Here is a 24,152-nt window from a genome sequence, read left to right as displayed (position 1 = left end):
AAGTAAGAACACTTTATTCAACATTTATCTATCAACAACTGGTCACTTTATTTAACAATTACCTGTTAAGCATGAATTTTTAGTAAATGTAACCTGTAAATGTAAGTATAAGTATAAGTATAGCCATTTTAAATACATTTTTATGATATATTCAATGGGCAATGGTCACATTTTATATAACTCTTTTCTACCTTTAGATCAACAAACCCATTCACACACACATTCATACACCAAAGTACGCAGACACTGAGGGCGAGGTGGGTCCAGTGTCTTGTTCAAGGACACAACGACACCATTCATCTGTAGGAGCTAGAGTTGCACCGCGGACCTATGGGTGAGTGGATCTGACCGCTCTATCAGAGATGTTTATATGGAGATGTTTATTCAGCCTTAATGCCAGCTTTAAGCCAGGGTCAATCGAAAAAACTAAATAGAAAAGGCCAATATAAAAAGGAAAACGATGTCAAGCAGAAGACGATAATTGTTAAGTTGTTGGACGTTTAAAAATGTTCTGCATATGAATAATTCCACTGTTCAATTGTTATAAGTGAAACAATCAGGGAGAAGTAGCCTTTTTCTGCACATTCTGGTGATATAATGGTGATTGTCTACCCTTTTTATCACGATAAACTATATTATTGTTTATTGTCCCATCTCTAGATATATACAAGCACAGTACATTATAATCAAAGAGTGAAGTAAAGAAGAGCCTATGAAAAACAAAAGAGATGAAATGAAAACAAAAGAGTAATGAATGTGCATTAAATCCTCCTAATCAGGGGAAGGTCTCAGTCACTCCACTGTAGCATCATCCCACTGACAGCCAGAACATTTCCAAGGCAAAAGCAGATGACTAGTTATCTGACCGCCTTGTATGAATGTATTCCCACACTACTAGATCTTTTTTTCTCCCCTGAAAATCTCCGTGGTGACAAAGCATCGCCTGTCAAGAGGATGATTCCATTGAGAGGCACTTCCTGGTATGAGAGGTGCATTAATGTGATTAGCCCACACTCACTATTGCAGTCTGATACAGGGCTTAGGGGCTCGTGTCAGCCGCAATTCTTCACTATTCATGCAATCAGGAGGTGAAAGGGAAAGGTGCAGAGCGGAACAGCTTAGAAAAAGGCAAAATATCAATTAATATCAGAAATGTTAGTCCCCAGTGATCAAGAGATTTTGGGAAAACTTACACCCAACGCTACGTGCTCAAAGGGAAAATCTTTTAAGGTATAATTAATCAACTCTTTCCACTCTTTTGTGCGTCACACTGCTGACAAGAGGATGCAACCACAAAACAATCAGAATAATTGAAGGTTAAAAATAAACCGTATTAAATGTTCAGAGCAGTTGGTCTCAAGTGGTATATGAAAAGAGAGTTTTGAAAATAACAAATTTGCTCCAGTGCAGTATTGTCACGATACTAAAATTTCAAAGTCGATTTTGATATGGAAGATTCTGATACCACAATGATGAAAAACACTCTTTTTTTAGATGATAGAATGTGATTTTCAGCATTAAATCATAGTACTTTCCTTTATATTCCCATGTGGCCTTATATGTGTGTAATCCCTCAGTCATCCAGGTAGGTTCCATAGTGGTCCACGGGTGTATACTAGTCTTTGTAGTCTCATACTTGTTCTGATACATCTTAAGATCATTCAAACGCTATTCGAGAAAGGTTCATTTCTGTACTGTGAGTGTTACTTTTTTAGTACTGGTAAATAGGGTTGAATACTATTTTTCTTTCTTTCAAAGGTCTTTTTATTAAACTGCCAAAAGGTACAATGAAGTGCACAATACTTGTTATTAAAACATGTTCTTTTTTCCCAATATTTAACAAATAACCCCACCCATACACATAAAACAACAAAACTACAGGCCAGCTGCAAAAAAAAAAAAAAAAAAAAAAAAAAAAAAAAAAAAAACTAAACAAAAAAAACTAAAAACAAAACACAACACAACCCTAAATAAGGCATACAGAATACTAGTTTTATTATCAAATATTAGCTGATTTTCAATACTTTTGACAACCCTACTACAGTGTTTTAGTTTACAATAAGTAGATGAACAATGCAGCAAAAAAGGAGAAACATAGTAAAGGACAACTGTATAAATCTGAATCAATTAACATTATATTCATAGTTGTTAAATTCCAAAGATTTTCCAATAATACATGTCAAAAAACAGAATATCTTTTAGGAAACCACTGTGTTCTTGTTGTCGTATAATACAAAACTATTCACACGGAAAGTACAAAGAAGAAACGCTGCATCTCACCATCTCACATTTTTTGCCAAAATTACATTAGTGTTGAATGAAATGGCCATCCCTATGGTAACTGGAGGCTATGACGAACATTCCATTAGCTACAGAAAAGGCTTTGAAAAGAGTCTTGCACTGTCTATTTTAAACAAGCGTAATAACACTCTACAGGGTACATGTTAAAATGAGATACACAATTCAGTAGCGTATAAATTGTTACACATTACTTGTTTTGATTGTTTATAGTGATTGAAGCAGTGAATAGGCACGTCTTAGCACAGAAATATGTATACGGTAGGAGAAATTCTGGTATGGCATTCACAGAGCTTTTGATCACACTTCCGCTCTGATCGTTAGTTGGAGTTTCAGCAAAAATAGATCAGCGAAGCAGCAGGCAGCAGGCTTTTAATAGAGGTACCTTCCAGCTTAATCAAAGATGCTGGGGAAATGAGAACTGTAACACGGAGACATGATGGAGGCATAGACAGACCTTGAGATGATATAGGAGGGGACAGAAATAGGAGCTATCTTTTGTCAATCCGTATATGATCTCCTTCACCAGAGGGGGGAAGTCAAGAAGCTCGGTTCCCCTTTTTCCAGCAATCACACAAAAATAGCAATCAAGCCAAGAAATGATAAATGAGCAGGGTTGCATCAGGAAGGACATTTGATAGAAAACCTGTGCCAATTCCACATACTATTCATCAAGGTGACATTCATTCATAGATGAACGGATTGAGGCAAATGATTTGAAGAGTGACCCAAAAACAAAAGGGCAATCGAAATAAAGCTCAAGCTCACGTAATACATAGATCTAGAAATGCTCTGATTATAGATGACTGGATGTAGAGATGCCACTACCTAAAACTTTAAACAACAAAATTTTAAAAGTATTCACTAGTGACACCAAACAACAGTGAAATCTTTCTGTCATTCCCGCTGTCGAATAAGTTACTGTTCCCCTAGTAAGTGCCCAGGTTTATCAAATCAAACTCTCTGAATTCTAAAGTCAATGTGGCATAAACAGCAAGATCATGAAAAAAAACCAAAACACAAATAAACTTACTTTTCATATCATGACTTTTCTTCTAAAAATGTCACGATTATGAGTATTTGTATGAGTATATATCGACATGAATGATGACTCCTGATACTACTTACAACTATTTAACTTTAATTCATAAATGCAGGGCAACAACATAGGATAAAAGACCTGAGACACAACAGTTCAATGCACTGGTGTGATTGTGTCTTAGCATCTATCCTCCTTGTCAGTTTGTGAAAAGTTAAGATGGATGAATACTGTGAAATTCCATTCTCCCTTGTGCTTCAACTTTGTCAGTCAAAATGGCACCAGTATAAGTTGTACATCTCGAGACATCATGCATGGAGCAGCTTAAGGAGCGTGCGAGGCAACATCTGCCGGCCCTCACGCTGCATTCTGCCCATTGTTATCTGTCATGTGGGCACTTTCTATAGTTAACAGCTGATCCTCTAAGGCTTCTATCAGAGAGTGCAGAAAATCCACTCAATGTCTCAATTATGTAAGAAGTCAAGTGTGAATTAAACATAAGGTTAACAGACGTGTACACAAAGAGTGGACATGCACACGAGCATAAATTTAACAAGCCCATCTGTATGTGCCTTCACATGCTGCCTTTTCATGAGTAACAAATCTCACAAGCACATGCATAAATGTATGAGGATGAAGATTTGGACAGCTAAGCAGGACTCACCAGACATAAGTAAATGACACAGAGCTGGGGCCCCAATTCTTTCATTTAACATCACTGTGCAAATATGTGTTATGTTTTGAAATATGTGATATGTGTTAATTATTTCTTATCATCTAGGTATAGGGTTAAAGATTAGTGTCCTGTAGCATATGTCTCAAAAATGACTGCCATGTGATTCATTTACTGGAAAGATGTTTTCTAAACTTATGAAGCATAAGTATAAGTAATCTTTAATCATCTCAACACAAAATACGGGGGGAAGAATACAATTTTACAAGTCAAAGAAATTATCCCTATGGTAACTGGATGTGTGCTGTTCTTCCAAATCTGACTGATATTAGACTATGTTCACAAACACACATACACCATAAATAATGTGATTAAACTGAGGATAAACACAGAACTAAACCCCAGCTAGACCAGGACTAGACCAGGACTAAACCTCAACTAGACCAGGACCAAACCAGGACCAAACCTCAGCTAGACCAGGACTAGACCAGGACCAAACCCCAGCTAGACCAGGACTAGACCAGGACTAAACCTCAACTAGACCAGGACCAAACCAGGACCAAACCTCAACTAGACCAGGACTAGACCAGGACCAAACCTCAACTAGACCAGGACTAGACCAGGACCAAACCTCAACTAGACCAGGACTAAACCAGGACCAAACCTCAGCTAGACCAGGACTAGACCAGGACCAAACCTCAACTAGACCAGGACCAAACCAGGACCAAACCTCAGCTAGACCAGGACTAGACCAGGACCAAACCAGGACCAAACCTCAACTAGACCAGGACTAGACCAGGACCAAACCAGGTCTACATCCAGTGTGACTTAAGTGTGAACACAGGCAAAGCAGATGCAAAATGTATGGACGTGTACAACTGGGCAAGGCAATTATAGCCACCCTGGTAAGGATGACAAATGCCACAAAAGAATGAGGTGAGGAATGCTGCCACGCTGGTGACCCATGACTTCCCTGTGAGCGTTAAAGAGCACACTGATGTGGGAGTACAGCCTACAGCTAAAGACTGAGACCATTCTCTCCACTCCATTCTCTGCTACTGCCACTGCGGCTGCTGCTTCTGCTTTCTTGCTGCTGTATGGCCTTTATTAATCATCCTTGGTTAGTGGGGCATAGAGCGTAGTGTGAGGAGCTCTGGGGAGTGTAGCATCATCAAAACACACACACACACACACACACACACACACACACACACACACTGCCTTCATGTGCAAGATAAATCAAGGCAAACCTCTTGTTTGTTTGTTCAAAAACTCAAATATATCAAATATCTCTGCAGATCACGAAAGACAGATTCAGATATAAGCTAGTGATGTGAGGAGGGCTCCTGGCTTTAGGGCACAGCACTCAGCTGTTCTTTGTAGTCATTGTAGCTGATGTAACATTCAGAACAGTTGTTGTTTCCAGATTAAAAACTTGGGACCAAACTCAATCAGGAGGGTTGTTATACATGATTATCCCGGTGCCTGATTATTGCAAATGAAGAGCAATGGGACCCCCAGCTTATGCCCCTGTGGCTACTGGGCAGCAGCAGCATTATAGAGGCTGAATAATGGAGGATGTAATCAGCTCTATTCCTACGCATGTAAAGTGCACTTAGTTTGAATGGCTCCAACCGGGCTACTCGCCATTATTCCCATCATCACTGTTACTATACTCCTAAGAAAGTGGGGAAAGAATACATCCAATTAGATAGAAGACAGAGGGTTCTAATGGAAAACTGTCATGAGATTCACCAAATGTATAGCAAAGTATAAAAATCAGACAAGTTGAAATAGGTCTGGCAAAAAGAACCACAACAATGTGCATCCATTGGCATGTCCCAGCGTTCTGTGTACCAGGTGAACGTGAGGTGTAGACGTACCAGGTTTGACGGTCTTGAGGCGGATGGGCTCTCTGAAGTGGCGGATGACAGCCAGTGTGTCGCGGTTTGTAAGTCCACTCACAGGGGTGCCATTCACCTCCAGCAGCACGTCCCCGTAATAGGGCAGCTTCCCGACGTGACACACCAGTACGTCCAGCTTCATCTGGCCCAGGTACGGAAACTGTCCCACCTCAGCTCCGCCAAGAACCTCCACTACGGAGCCGAAGTCCCCCAGGTTTCCCCACGACACTGCGCACTCCACCACTTTACTGGACCAATGTTTCTTCTTCTTTAATGTTCTGGACATGCTTACCTAATTGTGATTTGGTTTTCTATAGCGTTTTAATTGATGTCACCCCTTGCCCTTTTGGGATGTTAAACGCGAGGCAGCCAGAAAAACCCTCTTCTCTTCTTCTCGAGACACGAAGAGGATTTCATGTCTTTGACGTTTGTTGGATGGTTTCAACGGTTAAGGTGTGCCAGCCCCTGGGGTTTACGCGCGCACCTTGGAGGATGCAATATTTCCAAGCAATCCTTGTGCGTAAAGAGGGAGATGCGTTTAAAAACAGAGCTCCATTGCTACTGTAGAGACCAAAATCTCGTTGCCAAACGTCTGCGCTGGACTCCTCCGCTGTCAACTTGTCAAAAGCATGGTTATATTTTCTGTCACACAGCAATACGGTGCTGCATCTGTAGCCGTGGCAGCGCTAAAACGGTAAATATCCTCTCTCACACAGCGGGAGCGCGGCCAGAGAAAGCGTCAGAGTCAGAAATCCACTCAGTTTGGAGGCATCTGTAAAGCGCGTTTGTTGACAGGTCTGAACACACCTGGCAGCGCCAAAAGACAGACACGAAGAACCGAAACGCCCCTTTTACGCTCGCAGTGTTCCAGACGCTCGTGTTGGCTCCATCCTCTGGTGCGCTGTGGTATTAAATCAACAAGCGCTTAGAAGGAAAATAATGTGTGGGCATGTTTCCTCTGTGTGCTCCTCACACCAAACTCACTATTTCAATATTAAAGTCTATAAATGCTATGTTACAAGTCTGCTTTATAGGCTAGTTCCTACAGTAAACACACTACACTAACCGTGATACACACCATGGACAGGTTTCTGCTTTCATTTAGGTTCTATCGAAAAAGAGACAAGCCGAGAAAGGTGATGGACTCCCAGACTCCCAACAACGTGCGTGTCAACACCGCCATCTACTGGTATATCCTTATACATTCCAATTCTGTGTTCCACACTGCTTTGCAGATAGGTGTAGGTTTTACAGATATGTTTGTTTTTATAATTAGATGTTTATTAGATTTCGGTGAGACTGGGACTTGATTGGCTGTTATAACTATGAATTTCCCTTGACTCATCAAATAATTCTTGTAAATAAATTATTTTCTTGTTTATTCATTTTGTCCAGTAAAGTGATTTATTTATTTTAGTAATGTATGCATTGTTCCAGATTATGCATTTATGTGGCAAAAAGTTATGCTGTGTGTGGCAAATTGGCTAATACCCATTTGTTTTGTCTGATTTTTCCTGTTGTTTTGTTTTTGTGTGTAGGCAGCACGGTGGCTGAGTGGCAACACTCATGCCTCACATCAAGAAGGTTTGGTTCAATCCCCGGGTCGCCCAGGCCTTCCTGTGTGGAGTTTTGCATGTGTCTGGATGGGTTTCCTCCGGTTTCCCCCATCAACCAAAACATGAACGGCCTTCGAGACAACTGTTGTTGTGATTTTGGGCGTTACAGAAATAAATGAATTGAATTGAATAAATAATGCTGCTTGTTTAAAAGGTCATTTGCAACACTTTAATTACATCTCAAAAGCAACTGTAGACCACCAGCCGTTTAGAAGACATTGTTGGGGATGAAGTACCATAGAGAATCAGGGCAGGTAATGCATTGTTTAAGACATGTCATGTTAAAAGTTTGATTTCATACTGTGAAGTTCATAAGTTCGAATCCCTCTTCCCCCTTAGGGGTGCTAAGTATTGTCTTTTTTAATCTGGTGTTGTTTGTTTTTCCAAATAAAATCTGTAAACAATGTGTTGATTTCATTAGATACAGTTTCCCCCACATCTAAAGATAAAGCAGGATAAATAAAACAGGAAACTCCTTCAGCTTTTGTCAGTAGGGTTCTACCCCAGACTGAGATGTCTCTTTGTGCCCAGAAATTAAGAGTGTTGTTTTTTTTGTTTTTTTTCCAGCTTTGAAGAGAAGTTCTGAAGCTGACAGCTCCAGCTGTACTCTTTATTGTTAGGATTTAAAAACCTCCAGATGTCAGTCAATTTAATTGATCCATTGTATAAATTGTGCTTTTAAATTTGACTGAGGGGCACATTTGGCAGGAATTATGTCTACAGAATTGCCTGGTGCATTGTCGTCCAACGATAACAAATGCATTTTAATATGTCAATTGCAATTGTTGGATATTATCACAAAGTTGCTTAAATAAATTTTTTGCCAAGGTATACTTTTATAATTGCAAATGCACAGTTGAGTTTTGTAATTAAAATGATCCATCTGCCCTCCTGATGTCACGGATTCCACAATGTCACCTCTAAAATAATGGCGTTTAGCGACCCCTGCTGGTTGGTTTGAGCCACTGTGACCTCCAGAGTTTTATGGCACTTTCCACTGAATGTCTCTTGTCAAAAATGCCAAAAAAAAACACGTTTTCTTTTTAAGTACCTCTATCCATCCTGTTTTTCTTACACCACATCCATGTATCTTTTAGCAGCTATTTTAAAGCCTACCTGTTTACTTATTCACTGTAGTGAACAACATTTTTTCAAGGCTACTTATTGACTCTAGGAGTGAATGGCGTTTTCAGCATGGAAACAACCTGATCTTTATCCTAGGAATATCATTTAACATTATGCAAGGATAGAGTTATTCACTTACAGAAGGTAATAAACATTTTCAAAATGAGCAGAATTTAGGTAGTCAGGATCACTTTTACAGTTCTTGAAAAATATGTACATAAAAATGAGTTTACTCTTGCTTGAGTAAAGAGCACATTTACTATGTGTCTTTCCTCTTCCCTCTGAAGTCCTTTTACACAAATCAGTACGATACAATTTTTGGTGTTTTGGGAAAATATTTGTGTGACAACATTCATCTAGCCAAAATTGTCATTCACTGTATTTCACAGTAAGAACAGGTGTAGATGACTTTAAAGGAAATGATAAAAGCAGTAGTCTTCTGTTCTCAGAACGTGATGCATTACAAGTGTGTGGTTAATTACAAAGCACTGGACGCAGAGCTGAATATTTCATCATGTGCTCAAAGATGGTTAACAATGCTGAGTGTCTGTGGTGAAAGCAGAAGACGAGAAAAACAGCTTAACAAATGGGCCACATTAAAAGCACAGTCAGATCAGCTCCTGGGACTGGCTGTGCAAAATACACATCAAATCAAATCACTTTATTTTTAAAACGCTCTTCATACAAATATATAACATGAAGTGCTTTACAGTCAAGTAAAAATAATCACACATGCCCTTCCACCCAACCACTCTACTCCCACAACTCACTGTTCTTTTCACTGTTCTTGATCCGCAAATATTGAACCTTATGCACAAACTTGCTATAGGCTATTCATTTTATGGCTTTGAGTCCTTTCAAATGACAACAATTATGTCTTTGGGATTAAACAATGACACCAACTCTGAAGTAATCATATTCCACTTTTGTTCATTTATACCAACAGAGACAGTGTTGAACTTTGTGCCAGTTATTGATTCCTATCAGGAGGATAGGTTGAGTAATTACAGAGACAATAACCATAAACCAGGTCCAACCTGGTTCAATGAAAATTCCACCAAAGAATTCTATTCTGTCCTCTAGCTCAGTTAAATATAGGCACAGGGATTCTGAAATGTTGTGATTTCATGTGAACTCAACCCATTTGTTTCTTTGTTTTAAATGTGGGGTTCATTTACACAGGCCCATGAGAATTTATTCATTTTAAAAGTAATACAAAATAATCTTTAATTAATTTACTTAATATTAATTTACTTAATATTATTAAATTCATGAAGTGCACTGTAGATTCACAGATGCATTCCGTTGGAAAAAAAAAAAACAAAAAAAACAACTAACAAAACAATGGCATGACAAATGGCATTATGGAAAGGCAAGTTTGAACAGATGAGTTTTGAGCAGTGAGGGGGAGGGAGAAAACTGAAGTCTGCAGATCAAAGACGTCAGGAGAGGCAGTGGTGCTGGCTGGATATGTGAAGGCTTTAGGGGATGAGAAGAAGTTTGAGGACCCATTTGGGAATTGGGAGTAAGAATTGGTGTAAGAACAACCATATAATTATATGGTATTTTGTTCAAAGGGAAATATTTTTAACATTATATTACTATATCACTAACATTCAAACATGGCCAGAAAACAGTGCAAAGTGTCCTTCTGTCACAGCCTTCTCCATATATGCTACCTCTGGATCAGATCTGGAATACATCATAGGATTAGATTATCATCATATATATATATATATATATATATATATATATATATATATATATATATATATATATATATATATATATATATATATATATATATATATATATATATATATATATTGTTCATCAAGTGAATTACAGTAGAAGTTTAAATACAATACAATACAATTAAAGCTGCAAGCAGTGATAAAGGCCCTTGCCACCGCTTGTGACCACGCGGTACATGGCACCATGGAGTTCTTGCCTCTCGTTCCCGCTTACATTGCCCCTCCCCCCAAAATCAGCGACTGAGTAATACTACTCCATTCATTCCAATGAGAGCATTTCTGACATTTTCATGTGTAGTCTATGACAAACTCATTTTTTTCATCCCACTTAACAAAACACCCATCTATTTCAATGCAAAATGTCAGACGTTGCCATGGCAATGCACTTTTAAATGGAGCTATGTTCTCATTGGATTTTTTGTTTGGTATGGGAATGTCCATGCCAAATTTCAAATGTTTTTGACAACGTAAAATTTTTTGGATCCCATTCAGAATTTCAAGGGGGCGCTGTGGAGCAAGGGATTGTCTCAGCTATGTAAAGTATATCATTAGGTTCAGATCAATAGTGTTACCAAAACATATATTAATGCCGGTTTACAGGGCACAGCATGTTTGAGTTAAGTGCAAGTAAATACTAAACGCCATTTTTGTTTGCATGTTGGCCACCCCGACATTTTATGGCTTAGCAAAATCCAAAAGAGTAGCCTATAATCCCACATGGGTCTAGTTCATTTTGACTAATTTGCAAGTTTCTTGAATGAACATCCATAGTGTAAAAAATTCAAACGTGAGAGTTAAAATTTTGAAAAAAATGGGTTCCGCCCACAATGGCCGACTTCCTGTAGGGTTTAGGGTGAAATCATAATATATATTTTTTACTTGCCTTCACATGTTCTATGTTTGAACCAAATTTCATTTGTCTACAATGAAAGAGGTCTCTCATTGCCATAATGTATTTTTATTTTTGAGGTGGTACTATTGAGTCATTTTGAAAGAATAATCTTTGTGAACATCAAAATGATTTTTTTTCCGCCAAACTTGAATTTTGGGTCCAATAAAATTGACTTTTTGTTAACATTCAGGGGGTCAAAAATGGCCTCAAAGCGGCAAGTATAATAACAATGGATTTTTTTTTCCACCCTTTGTTTTTCTCCTAAACAATAAAAGCTACAGTCATGTGACTTTCTCACATTGTGCTCCATCACAAATAAGGCCCCTGTGAATTTTTCATCAGTCCATGACAAATAGATTGTCTTCTATAAATTTTTAAAAATGAAAGTTGAAGAGGGCGCTAGAGAGCCATTTTGTGAGATAATGTATTGTTTGTATATTATTACGTTCAGTTAACAAATGTGCATTAGCTTTTTCCCAACAAAAAAATATGTGAAAGTAAAATATTTTTTTGAAATTTTCCAGAAATTGCAATTTTGTTGAAAATTCGCCATGACCACACCCAAAGCCATATTTAAAACACAACTGATAATCTTTCATTGCACATTAGTTTAGTGGGTTTTAGCCAAATTTGAATTGTTTGTGATGAAAACTGTGCAAAGAGATGTCCTAAATGTGAGGGTGTGTGCTTTTGTCAATTCTGGGTTTGATCCAATATGGCCGACTTCCTGTACATTTTAGGGTGGGGCCATAATATAATTTTTGTCATGTCCTGACATGTTCTATTTTTTGATACAAGTTTCAGATTTTTACGTTGACTTTTTTCCGGCTCGGGCTCTCATTGGCTCAATGAAAGTTTGAGGGGGCACTTCTGAGTCGTCTTTTGCCATGTCGGGCCTACTTGATTGTTTACTACTTGATTTTTGCCATTTTCCGGGCTCTGGACACAGTTTTAATGAGTCCCTCGCCGGGACGTTGTCCCAGGCTCGGCCTAACAATGGACATTTTTTTCCCACCCATTATTTTTTTCCTAAACCATAAGAGATAGAAACATGTGACTTTCTCACATTGTGCCCCATCACAAATAAGGCCCCTGTGAATTTTTAAAAGTCCACAACGAAAAGATTGTATTCTATGAGTTTTTGAAAATGAAATTTAAAGAGGGCGCTAGAGAGCCATTTTGTGAAATACTACCACGATTTACACATCATTGTGTTCAGCTCACAAATGTGCATAAACGCTGCATTAGCGTTTTCCCAACACAAAATGTGTGAAAGAGAAATATTTTTGTTATGGACTAGTCCTTTTTTTGGCCTTGCCTCCCATTTTTTCCCAGATCCACCCACCGGCTGAGCGCACCTGGAGCGACTCAGAAATCAGCGCAGGATATAATAGCCCGGAGCTGCGCACTCCACCAGCGACCAGTGGGTCCTCCACTGCAGCATTTTTCTGTGAACTATTTGTATTTTACTTTTGTATTATCTAGTTTTACTTTGTGCACCTTTTTGAGCAGTTTTGTAATAATAAATTTACTTTAAGACCGTTTGACCTGTCTCCACGTTCTCACTCTTGTTCTACGCCCGGCTTTTTAACATCAACCAACTAGCACGTAACAATTTTATTGACATATTCCAAAAATTGCGATTTCGTTGAAAATTCACCCTGATCACACCCAAAGTCATAATCAAAATGTAATTGATAATCTTTAATCACACATGGGTTTAGTGGAATTTGGCCAAATTTGAAGTGGTTGTAATGAAAACTGTGCAAGGAAATGTCCTGAATGCGAGGGTGTGCACTTTTGTCATTCACGCGTTTGATCCAATATGGCCGACTTCCTGTACATTTTAGGGCGGGGCCATAATTTCATTTTTCATTGAGTTTCAAATTTTTACGTTGACTTTTTTCCAAGTCGGGCTCCCATTGGCCCCATGAAAATCAAAGTTTGAGGTGCCGCTACCGAGTCGTCTTTCATTATTTTTTCTTAACTCAGAGCTCGTCGAGTTCTAATTCTTGACAGCTCTCACTGGCATGTCAGGGCATGTTTACTACTTGATTTTTGGCATTTTCCATGCTCCGGATGCGGTTTTAATGAGTCCCTCACTGGGATGTTGTCCCAGGCTCAGGTCTAAATACATTTAAATGACCATTCATATGTCAAGATTCATGTTTAATGTTGGATTAATACTTACATAACAAAAATGCTCTTTGGACATGCTTTACAGACTGTACAAGTAAAAAAGTAAACAAAACTACATTATAAAAAGCAGCATTGGGAATTGTCAAAACATAGCTACACTTTGGTAAAGACACTGGATGTTCTGTGGCAATAAACAAGAAAAAAAAGCACTTTTTGCAAACGCAGCAAACTCTGGATAGTGATTTCTTGTCTAGTTGAGCCAGAGAAGACCATTAAATTACAACATGATTTCTGTAAAGCAGAGAGTGTGTCAAATACACTGGAATGGAAGTATAGTAAGTTCAACTCAAATTGAACTTTGCAAAAGAGTGCAAAAAACTGGAGTGCGACAGATACCAGTACCATTCTGCAACTTAATACTAAAATATAACCATTTGGCTGTTGAAAATGCACTACAACCATTGTCAGCACATCGTTGGCAAAATAAAAAAAATATTGTGTAATCCAAATATGGGTATATCTATCACAAAGCGCTGAAGACCTTATAGCCTGATGCTATAGACTTCAACAAGTCTCAAGTGCAACAATAACAGGAATAACATTTAAAAACAATAGGCAGAACAGCTTTTGTATACAACAAAATGTAGCTTAAGGCTGTGAAATGACTGACAACCAAAAACATTTTAACACTCACAATGCAGATTTATGATGTTACTTTTTTAATTTTTAGAGGTGTACAATAAATGAGTATTTTTACTGCACCGTATTCTGTCAAGCTTCGCAATTGGTATCTGCTCATTAAAATGTAATTTGTTAGATAATATTTTTATGTACACATACAGTACATACAGAGGCATAATAATGTAATACATTCACTTTCACAGTTCTTCAGTTAAAAAAAGAAAAGAACATTTAGATTAAAACTACAGTTTTCAATGATAAAGGTGGTCCTGGTGGAAAAAGGCACTGCTGACTATTGAATGAAGTGCCTAAGTCAGTGTATACTGCAAATAAACTCAGAAGACCGCTGATGGATCTGATTTCAAATGCATTTTAAAAGGTGTCATAGGTAACTGTTACAGTCTAGCCAGCAAAGGATTGTCTTATGTGCAAATAAATGTATGGTCTTAACAACATACAATTAACATGAAGATAAAATTAAACAGTACAGACAAATAAACATATATACATTATATAGAGGCTACTATATATGATTTCCTATGCACACCAGATGATGGTGTGATTGTCTCTTGCATATAAGGAACCAGACATGAGTTCATGTTAGAGGGGCAGCAGTGGAACTGTGGGTCAAAGATCATCAATCATTATAAACTGCTGGTCATAGGCCTGTCTGATGCTGCCCACATGAGAAGAGGCTGTTTCAATATATTCACACCATATGGACCGCTTCTACAACGTACCTGACATATTGAGGAAAAACTGTCCACTGTGGCGGGGACAGAGGGAAGAGCATTAGAATGTATTCATGGCTTGTTTAATCCATGGCAGCATCCTTTATGGCTTAGAGACATACATTCAGATGTTCTCTTTAGACAACAGGAGTGTTAGGTGTGTGGATGGGGTCCAGCACATGGAGTGTCTTGCAGCACACACAGATCCAGCGCTCTTCAAAGTCAAAAGGAATGTAAACATTCAAGTCAAGGGTATCTTTGGCATAATCTAAAGTCTTTGGAGGTAGTGGATGATAAACAGGCAGGTGGGCCTATGTGGAGGAGAGGTGCTCAGAGGGGTTAGTCCTGTTAGAGGCACTTCTGTGGTCCTGTGCACTTTCACTGTGCCCCACTGTCCCATCCACAGAGGCACATGGAGGGAGCACCCGATGCATCGGGGGGTGAGGCAGGATTGTCGGGGATTTCACAGGTGGATCTTTCCCATCTTTCAAGTGAGAACAGTCAAGAAAATCTAAAAAAAACAAACCAAAAAATTGGGCAAAGCATTCTCTGTAGTGTTTACGTTCAGATAGAGAAGATAAGATTCTCCTTATGTCTATGGTCTGCGTTTTTAGTCTCAAGTTCTAAAAATGATCTAAGACTCTAAAAATCCAGCAATGCGTAGAGGGTTTAAGTGTTTTCACAAAACAGGACCTAGTTCTCCTGCATAACATCACTGTAAGTTTCTAATGTGGGAAAGGCTTACCATGAGTGCTGGGATCTGGAGGAGCATGGTTACTCAAGCTTTTGTCATGAGAGGTGAGAATACCACAGTTGTACTGGTTACTAATGAAGTTCTCCAGCACAGCGTCATCCTGTTGAACATGCTCAGAGAGGCCTGTTTTAAGGCCCTTGTCCATTGCAGCATCCTCCCCGAGATAGGCATACTGGCAATACTCTCGAGTGCGGGAGTAAATGTTAGCATTATCGTAGCAGTCAGAGCAGATGACCAGAGGAGCCGCACCTGCTGTAGAATGAGAAAAAAGATCATATGTCTAATAATAGGATCTATTTAGTTTCAACCCAGTTAAGTGATTATATCTACAGTACAGAGAGGGTTAAGGGCCATGTCAAAGCCTTGTAATCAAGCACTGACCTGTCTGACCTCCACCTAGCCCCTCACGGACATCTCCTGGGTGGAAGCTGCTTCGTCCATTGAACAAAGAGCCAATTCTACAGTGTAATATGTTACTGCCTTCTGCTTCCATTTCACTGCCTGTGTCTCCAAAACATACACCTGTAACATACAGCACTTTAATAATGTAGGAATTAAAGATTATGTAACAAGGAGCTATAGGCAATGATTACAATTGAGATTAGTTGCGTGTTTTTGCAATTCATTGCAAATCCACAAAAAATTTAAGTTTGGAAAACTGAGCCTTGCCACTGAACAATCGCTACAATTCTCTCAGCTTTAAGACTTCAGCAGGTCACGTCACAGTTTTAAACAGGGAGAGAAAGACTCTACCCAGAATCATCTTTGATCAATAGTTTTTTCACTGATACACTACGTGCTTCAACACTCAATATAATAATTCATCTTCAGTAATCAGTAATGAATTGATGCTTATATATTTTAGCATTTTAAGAAAGGGGATGACCCACCATCTGTTCCCTTATGGACATATCCGTTGGAGAGAGGAGGCATGAGTTGCTGGTGGCTGCCTGCTTCAGAGTTGCTGTATCCTTCCTGGGGCTCAGACAGAGTGCCCTGAGAGGACAGGTAGCTGGGAATGTCTGCGGCTAAGTTCATCTCATCTGGAAGTAAATCACATCATCTGTCAATCTAGTGTCAAACTGTGTGAAATCAAAACATAAAAACATGCCAGGACTTGTTTGTTATATAATGCTGTTATATAAAAGGCTGCCTAAATCCAATGCTGCTGCATTGGATTTAGGATGACCTTAACAGTAGTCTATGCTTCTGTATTTACTACGGTTATTGTAACTATGCTGCTTGTGTTTCATTTATCAGCTTCATCCCTCAGCACAAGAGTATGATACCTGTATTGGTGATGCTGTAGTCCTCATTCTTGCGGCGCATGTGGTAAATGACAATAACCCAGACCAAAGATGTTCCCACCACACAGCACACCACCACGATGACCACGATGCCCACAGTGGTCCAGCCATCCTGCTCGTAGGCTGCTCCAGTCTCACAGTTTGGAGATGGGGACACGCTCAGGTAAATGTGGCCTCGCTCAGTGCCTAAAGTGTTGGACATGATGCAGGTGTACTTCCCAGCATCTGCAGGGCCTGTGTCCACGATGATGAGGAGCTGGTTTGCAGCAGCAAAGAAGTGGCGCTCTGTCAGCATCAGAGGTCCATCGTCTTTGGTCCAGTTTAGGCGAGGAGCAGGGCTTCCTCCAGCTATACACTGGAGCACAGCAGTTTCACCCCGGGCTACGGTGCGGTCTTCCAGCGGCCTCTGGAAAGATGGAGTTTCTGAAAAGAGAAAACAAAAATTTAAGGGAAAAAAAACAAAACAAAACTGGAAATAATCACACCCATTTTATTAGGATTATTCATATATACACACAAAGACCTTTTTACGCCACAAATGTCTAAATACAAAAAAGTATTTGGAATATAAGTCCAAGCCAAATATTAAGCCTGCCAAATTCATTCATTTATGACTTTGAAACTTTAAATCAGCAAAATAGAATGTGCAGGACAATGACTTACCTAGAACAGTAAGAGTGGCATTAGCTGATAAGCTTCCCGCCGCATTCTGAGCTGTGCAACTATAAACCCCCATGTCTTCAGTCTTCACATTTGCAATGAAGAAAATGTCGTCATCTGGCATCACGTGCATCCTGCGCTCTCGAGCAGCTGGGAAGTCTGTGCCTCCGTCCTTGCGCCAAGCAATCTGTGGTGATGGATGGCCTTCTGCAGCACACTCTAGTCTGGCCATGGTCCCTGTCCTGATTGTCAGGTCCATGGGAGTTTTCAGAAAAGATGGCATTTCTGCAGGGCAAGAGAGAAGGTTGGTGAAAAAACTGCAATTGGCCAAGACTAATGCTCAATACTAAAATTACCAACATATAAAACATACATAAACATACATAACTATTACTACTATTACTACAATTACTAGCATTTCCAGATGCAAAAAATGCAATATCAAATATTTAATTTAAATGTATTTTTAAGTTATTCATCTTGATTTTATTATTTTCTATTGTCTGCTGTTCTTAAACACATTTCTCCATTTTGGAGCAAATAAAGGTTCTCTCTCATACTTTGCCTGTGTCCTCTTGCAACTGAGAAGAACAATCAACTGCAATGCATGTGCAATAATATCACAATATTCCAAATGTCATATGATCCCCATATATATCACAGTATATCACCAGCTATATAGTCCAATGGTTTATTTTAGTGTTTTTTTTATCAAATAATTTACTCCCAGTCAGGGGCCAGAGGGGGGCCGGTTCACGGACCCCAGGATCTCATCTCTGCTGTTAGCAGATGATGTTGTCCCTATGGCTTCATCAAACCAGGACCCGCAACCTGTATTGGGGAGAATGTCAAGTGGCTGGGATGAGAATCAGCTCCTCCAAATCCAAGGCCATGGTTCTTGATCGGAAAAAGGTGTCTTACCCTCTCCAGGTGAGAGGAGACTCTCTCCTTGATTGAAGGAGTTAAAGTATCTCAGGGTCTTGTTCACGAGAGAGGGAAGTATGGAGCGTGAGATTGACAGGAGGATCGGTGCAGCATCTACAGTGCGAGTCTAAAAGCAAAGCTCTCGATTTACCAGTCAATCTATGTTCCTGCCCTCACCCATGGTCATGAGCTTTGGGCAGCGACCGTAGGTCGCAGATACAAGCAGTTGAAAGGAGTTTCCTCCACAGGGTGGCTGAGTGCTCACTTAGAGCTAGGGTATGGAGCTCAGTCATACAGGAGGAGCTTTGAGTACAGCCACTGACCCTTCAAGTTGAGAGGAGCCAGATGAAGTGGCTCAAGTTTCTGTTCTGGGGAAGACCCAGGACATGCTAGAGGGACTATGTCCTGGGAAGGCCTTGGGGTTCCACAGTAGGAGCAGGACAAGGAAGTGTCTTAGGTGTGAGAAGTCTGGGAGCCCCTGCTTAGACTGCTGCCCCTGCCACTCGGCCCCCGGATAAGCAGAAGAAAATGGATCAATAATATACTCAGTAAATAGGTGTGGTCTGGAAAACAACATGAAAGCAACAAGTTCCATTCAAATAAATGAATGCTGTAGAAACAATTACCATTGACAGTGAGCTTGGCCCTGTTGGAGTAATTGGATCCAAAGTGGTTGGAGACCACACACTGGTAGCGGCCCTCGTCGGTGAAGTTGACGTTGAGCAGATGCAACATTGTAGTGTAAATGAGCTCTCCATCTTGGTAACGGGCATAGTTGTGCACCTCGGCATCATACAGAACCTCTCCGTCCTTCCTCCAGGCGGTGCTCATGGAAGAGTCACTGCTACTGGAGGCCACGCAGCTCAGAGTCACATTATTACCCCGCAGAGCCACAGATGTGTTAGGGTGCACAGTGATATGGGGTTTTGGAAAATCATCTGTAGGAATGTAATAAGTATTTGATTTTCATAGTAACAGTTGGATGATTTTAATAATTTTTCACTGTCACATTTCACACAATTAACTCACCACAAACAAAATTGTCTAGGCTGATGGCAAGGACGCTTTGACCTAGCAGATTGGCAGGATGTGCACAAACAGCAGACACAGATGTTTGGAAAGGCTTGTCAGTGAGCCAGGGAGCCAACCACTGCATGTGGCAGTCACATAGCAGGCTGCTGGTGTTCAAAATGCTATTAAAATAAAGTGAAAGTAGAGTAAATTGGTTAAAATATATTGAAATAAACAGGAAAAAAGGACCCATCAGTAACAATTAACTTACAACACTTTGAGTTCCATGTTGGACAAAGCCTCTGGATGAATAGACATAATTTCATTCTTGCTCAGGTCCCTAAAGGGAAACAGTACATTTATTGAATTAACATTTCTATAAATGACAGAAGAAAATGTCACGAGTTCAAACTAGTGACTCACAGATACTCCAGTTCCTCGGGGCCTTCAAAAGCCTGTTTGGTGATTGACTTGATTTTGTTCCTCTGGAGTATTCTGAAAATCAGAAGACAGTTGTATTACAGTCAATGTATTTTACACAACTTACTTGTAACTAAATAAGTCGTATGTAATTCTTACAGTTTAAAATAAAAATGCTTACAGTGTATTTAGTTTCTTCATTCCATCAAATAAACCAATTGAGTCTTCAATCGCCCAGGAGATTTCATTATTGCGAATATCTCTGAGAAGGATAAAGCAGCAAAAGACATTAAAATCCACAATGCACAAAATGGACACAAGAAGACAGCTCTCCAGTGAGGTTGTCATTAGCAATAACAATCAGTAACAAGTCTAACAATGCGATACACCCCTGCTGCACAGTGTGATACAGTCCACTGCCCTCGTCGGTTTGATGAGGCAGTCATAATTGGCCCCATTTAGCACTTTGACAATTCATGGCTCCACTGGAAGCCCAAAGAGGCCTTGTGTTTACAGGCTGGGTGACGAGCTCCTTTGTTTCTCTTCTATCATGCCTGACCAGCTCAGAAAGAACTTTGGCACCACACAATTTTTTCCTCCCATGAGAGCACCTGGAATGATATGCCTCCCTGTTATAGCCGTGGACCTGAAGTTCTTTTTGTTGTTTGTATTTGTGCATTATGTTTTGTCTGTGTGTCCCGAGTCTGTCCAGTTTCCCCATAATCATGGCTGTTGGAGCCCTTGGCAGTGACTGGAGGACTGTTTTACAACCTGGCCAATCCTGAGGCCCACATTCAGCTACCTCCCACCAATTTAAGAAGATTCAGGACACCTGTTCGGGGCTGCTGGCCTGGAGTGGCCAGTATGCCAATTTGTGTGTCACTTTTGTGGACTATAGGGGTAGTGACTTTGTGTTGTGAGACACTTCGTTGTCAATACTGACTCTGTTCGTCAAGATTTTGTTTTGTTCCTGTAAAATTTGTGTTTTAGTTAACTTTACCTTTGTTTTGTTTAAACCCTTACAAGGTACCATTTGTTTCACAATTTTTGTCCCCTTTTGTTTAGTTTACCCTTAACATCCCTGTTCATTGAATTGCTTCTTAATTTACCATTGTTCCATCTTGGTTGTTTTTTGTTACTTCCCTGTCCCCACACAAGCTGGGTCATAACACTCTCAATACTGAGCTTTTTGTGGCAATCATAAGTCAGAGGTTTTTTAATATGAACCCTTGGCAAAGAAACATGCTCAGAGAGGAGTTGCAAAACTTGTCTAATCTTGACATGGAACTAATTAAAAATTAAAAGTCAGTTGGAATTATCCTAAAATCTAGAAATCTATGGGTAATAATGGACTCAGACTTGAACCAAGCTTTAACAGCCACATCAAATCAATAGCATCTGCATCTTTTTACCATTGGAAAAATAAAACAAGCCGTAAGACAGCTCTGCTTGTGTACCAGTCTCCATGGCCTAGCACCGGAAAATCAACAAGATGTCCCATTCACTGACACAAAACTACTAGAAAAAGATTATAGGAGTGACATATTTGATATGGGTAAGAACAGGACAGAATGCCTCAGCAAAGAATCACACAAACTTAGTAAACTACTCAATACAAGTCAAAATGTGATTATATCAGATGGTGAGCCTTTGTACATATCTCACAACAGCAGAAAAAACACCACAAATATAAGCTGTAATGGGAGACTTACAGAGTGCGCACACTTCCAAGGCTCCCAAACACTCCTTCTCCCAAGTGACTGATGGAGTTATCGCCAAGGTTCAGACTGTCCAGAACACTCAGCCCAACAAAGGCAGTCTCCTCCAGTCTTGTCAGGTAGTTGAAGGACAGGTCTCTGCACAACATACAAATACAAATAATTCTATATCACTATCTCAAGCACCCCAAACTAGTCAAAATAAAGTAGTGGTCACACATAACTGGTCTTAATCGCATGTGTTTATTGACAAACTTACAGTTCTATCAGTTTTTGGCAAAATTCCCATGCATCTGGTCGAATGATGTTGATGGCATTCTGGCTAACCCTCAGGACACGAAGCATACGTAGCCCATACAGCCAGCCTTTATTGACCTCTGTTAAATTATTGTGCTCTAGCTCTCTGTAACCCAAATTAAAAAAATGCAAATTACGTGAAAAAGCGGGCTCAACATTTACTATGTTTTACTTTAACTTTACTTACAGTTCCTCAATGTTGTTAAGACCAAAAAATGCTCCATCCATTAACTTAGTGATGCCATTTCTTTGCAGTTTGAGCGACTTGAGCGAGTCCATCCCTTTAAACGTCAGGCTGTCAACCATCTTAATCTTGTTGCGCTTCATTTCACTGCAAACAGGTGTACATATTTTTTAAGTCAATGTACAAAATGTTTCTTTTTTTTGCACTGAGAGTATGCCGTCCACAACTTACAGAAACTGAAGTTGTGGAAGCTTGAAGACTTTGGTAGGCAGTGTCACTAATCGATTCCTGTTCAGCTTCAACACCAGAAGGGAACCAGAGATGTTTTCAAAGCAGCCAGACTCCAGAATACTGATCCTGTTATTACTCAAGTTTCTATGAAACAAAACATAAAAAAAAAGACCTTCAGAGGTGAAATGTATGCCTTATATTTCTTGGTGATTCTGATTTCAATTCTACAATCTGTCAGATCATTTAGAGTTTAATTTTGGCTTTTGGTATGTAAAAAGTTCATTAAAACGCACATATGAGCCATGTCAGTTATTGTGTAGCATAAATGTCCAAAACTTCGTACACTTACAGATATTTTAGCTGTATGGATGGGAATGATCCAACTTTGAGTTCAGATATGGAATTTGATGTGAGGTCCAGCGACTCTAAAGACACATATGACTGCAGCTGAGGCATTGACAGTTCAGAGATTCGATTATGGATTCTGAAAAATAAAAAAACACATGTATTTGACTTCATATATTGCAATCATGGACTACCAGAGAAACTAATACTTACAATGATAATGATGTAATGTTGAAGGAAATGTCACCAAGGACAGGCAACAAAGTGAGCTCATTATGATTCAAGGTTCTGGAAAACAAGATAATAACACAACTAAAAAGTTGACAGAAGAAATGATGAATACAATGCTTTTATCAACACTTACAGATTATGTTTACAATCTTAGGAAATTGTTTTTTTATACTTTTTACATTTGAAATGCACAAGTTGTTCAAATAAATATGATTAAACATGATAATGTGTCTCATTCCACATTGATAGAATTCCTCGTTATTATTTTATGGAAAAGTGATGGGCCGATTTATCACTACACGCGGACAAGTTTTAATATGGCTATAGGTTAGTAATATATCCCAATAACTTTAGTCAAAATACTAAAATTATTCTAAAATGAGTGGAATAGAGCGTCGTGCATGTTGGAAGAATAAATCAAAGTAGCAGGCTGCTTGTTTGTACTCACACTTGGGTCACCTCGGCAGGCACTTGAAGGGGAGCAGACGAAAGCCTTTTCCGATTACACTCCAAAACACGAATCCCATCAGGTCCGCTTAAACATGTGCATGGACTTGGACAAAACTTTGCAGAACAGACACTCAAAGTCAGAATCATCAATAAAAGATACATAAGAAAAGGCCAATCTTCCGCCATTTTAAATGTCCTCCTGCGGAGAGCTCCGAGGCTACGTGGCTAGCTCGCTAGCAGTCACGCCGAATGTTCATGGAAGTGATCATCAAGAGATGCTTTATTTTTTAATACGCCAAACGAGAACTTGATTTAGCCTTAATGTTTCTTCACCACGGACAGTAATGCTAAGTGTAGTTTTCCCAGCATCTGCTCTTCAGTGCGCGAATTCCTTCTGCTCCAATCTGGCAACACTCCTCCCAGAACAGCTAGCACTGCTAACGCTAGCTCACTGTGGAAGTCATTTCCAATTCACAAAAAACTGCTTTTCATCCCGAACCAGATGAAGATACCTCTCCATTTCCGAAAAATAGGCTTTCGCTCTGCCCAAACGATATACCAACGTTGTCTTGCCGCAATTATAATATAGAAGAGCCTGTGATTGTTAGCGTTTTAGATCAGAGCAACAAAGCCTTTGAGTTGATGACACGGGATCTGCTAAGCCCCGCCCACACTGCATGTTTACAGGGATTTCATTGGCTCAGACTCGCAACTGACAACCACATGCAAGGTACAACATTTATGTGAAACTTTAAAGTCCAGTTCATC

General features: G+C 39.6%; 2 protein-coding genes across 3 annotated transcripts; both read right to left on the bottom strand.

The window, feature by feature from the left end:
• Positions 1 to 5,649: 5,649 nt before the first annotated feature.
• Positions 5,650 to 6,692, bottom strand: LOC117371633 (membrane-associated guanylate kinase, WW and PDZ domain-containing protein 3-like). Its single transcript, XM_033967327.2, has 2 exons — positions 5,868 to 6,692; positions 5,650 to 5,688 (listed from the first exon to the last, which is right to left on the bottom strand). The coding sequence occupies exons 1-2, from the start codon at positions 6,198 to 6,200 to the stop codon at positions 5,650 to 5,652; spliced, it is 372 nt and encodes a 123-aa protein (XP_033823218.1). The 5' UTR covers positions 6,201 to 6,692.
• Positions 6,693 to 13,454: 6,762 nt separating this feature from the next.
• Positions 13,455 to 24,054, bottom strand: lrig2 (leucine-rich repeats and immunoglobulin-like domains 2). 2 transcript variants are annotated; one of them, XM_033966224.2, is made up of 18 exons: positions 23,383 to 24,054; positions 22,917 to 22,991; positions 22,708 to 22,842; positions 22,359 to 22,502; positions 22,131 to 22,274; positions 21,906 to 22,049; positions 21,641 to 21,784; positions 20,110 to 20,190; positions 19,932 to 20,003; positions 19,780 to 19,848; positions 19,527 to 19,690; positions 19,124 to 19,435; positions 17,577 to 17,858; positions 16,896 to 17,336; positions 16,497 to 16,649; positions 15,988 to 16,128; positions 15,598 to 15,858; positions 13,455 to 15,363 (listed from the first exon to the last, which is right to left on the bottom strand). In XM_033966224.2, the coding sequence occupies exons 1-18, from the start codon at positions 23,568 to 23,570 to the stop codon at positions 15,164 to 15,166; spliced, it is 3,150 nt and encodes a 1,049-aa protein (XP_033822115.1). In that variant the 5' UTR covers positions 23,571 to 24,054; the 3' UTR covers positions 13,455 to 15,163. The 2 variants fall into 2 exon arrangements, with proteins under 2 accessions (XP_033822115.1, XP_033822116.1); XM_033966225.2 differs by having other exon boundaries at positions 13,482 to 15,363; positions 15,598 to 15,855; positions 23,383 to 23,687.
• Between the last annotated feature and the right edge of the window lie 98 nt (positions 24,055 to 24,152).

This window comes from Periophthalmus magnuspinnatus, chromosome 5 (assembly GCF_009829125.3).
Source record: "Periophthalmus magnuspinnatus isolate fPerMag1 chromosome 5, fPerMag1.2.pri, whole genome shotgun sequence".
Taxonomy (NCBI): domain Eukaryota; kingdom Metazoa; phylum Chordata; class Actinopteri; order Gobiiformes; family Gobiidae; genus Periophthalmus; species Periophthalmus magnuspinnatus.
The sequence above is the reverse complement of the archived record's forward strand: the minus strand, read 5'-3'. Positions and strand labels throughout refer to the sequence as shown.

What these genes read in the sequence shown, in the direction of transcription:
- LOC117371633 (XM_033967327.2), bottom strand. Translation starts at nt 6,200, where the DNA reads ATGTCCAGAACATTAAAGAAGAAGAAACATTGGTCCAGTAAAGTGGTG. An exon ending in CTACACCTCACGTTCACCTG is followed by an intron (nt 5,689 to 5,867) that starts GTACACAGAACG and finishes CCACTTTCTTAG; the next exon opens with GAGTATAGTAACAGTGATGA.
- lrig2 (XM_033966224.2), bottom strand. Translation starts at nt 23,570, where the DNA reads ATGGCGGAAGATTGGCCTTTTCTTATGTATCTTTTATTGATGATTCTG. An exon ending in CTTCCACAACTTCAGTTTCT is followed by an intron (nt 22,275 to 22,358) that starts GTAAGTTGTGGA and finishes ACCTGTTTGCAG; the next exon opens with TGAAATGAAGCGCAACAAGA. An exon ending in GGCCAAGCTCACTGTCAATG is followed by an intron (nt 17,859 to 19,123) that starts GTAATTGTTTCT and finishes CTTGCCCTGCAG; the next exon opens with AAATGCCATCTTTTCTGAAA.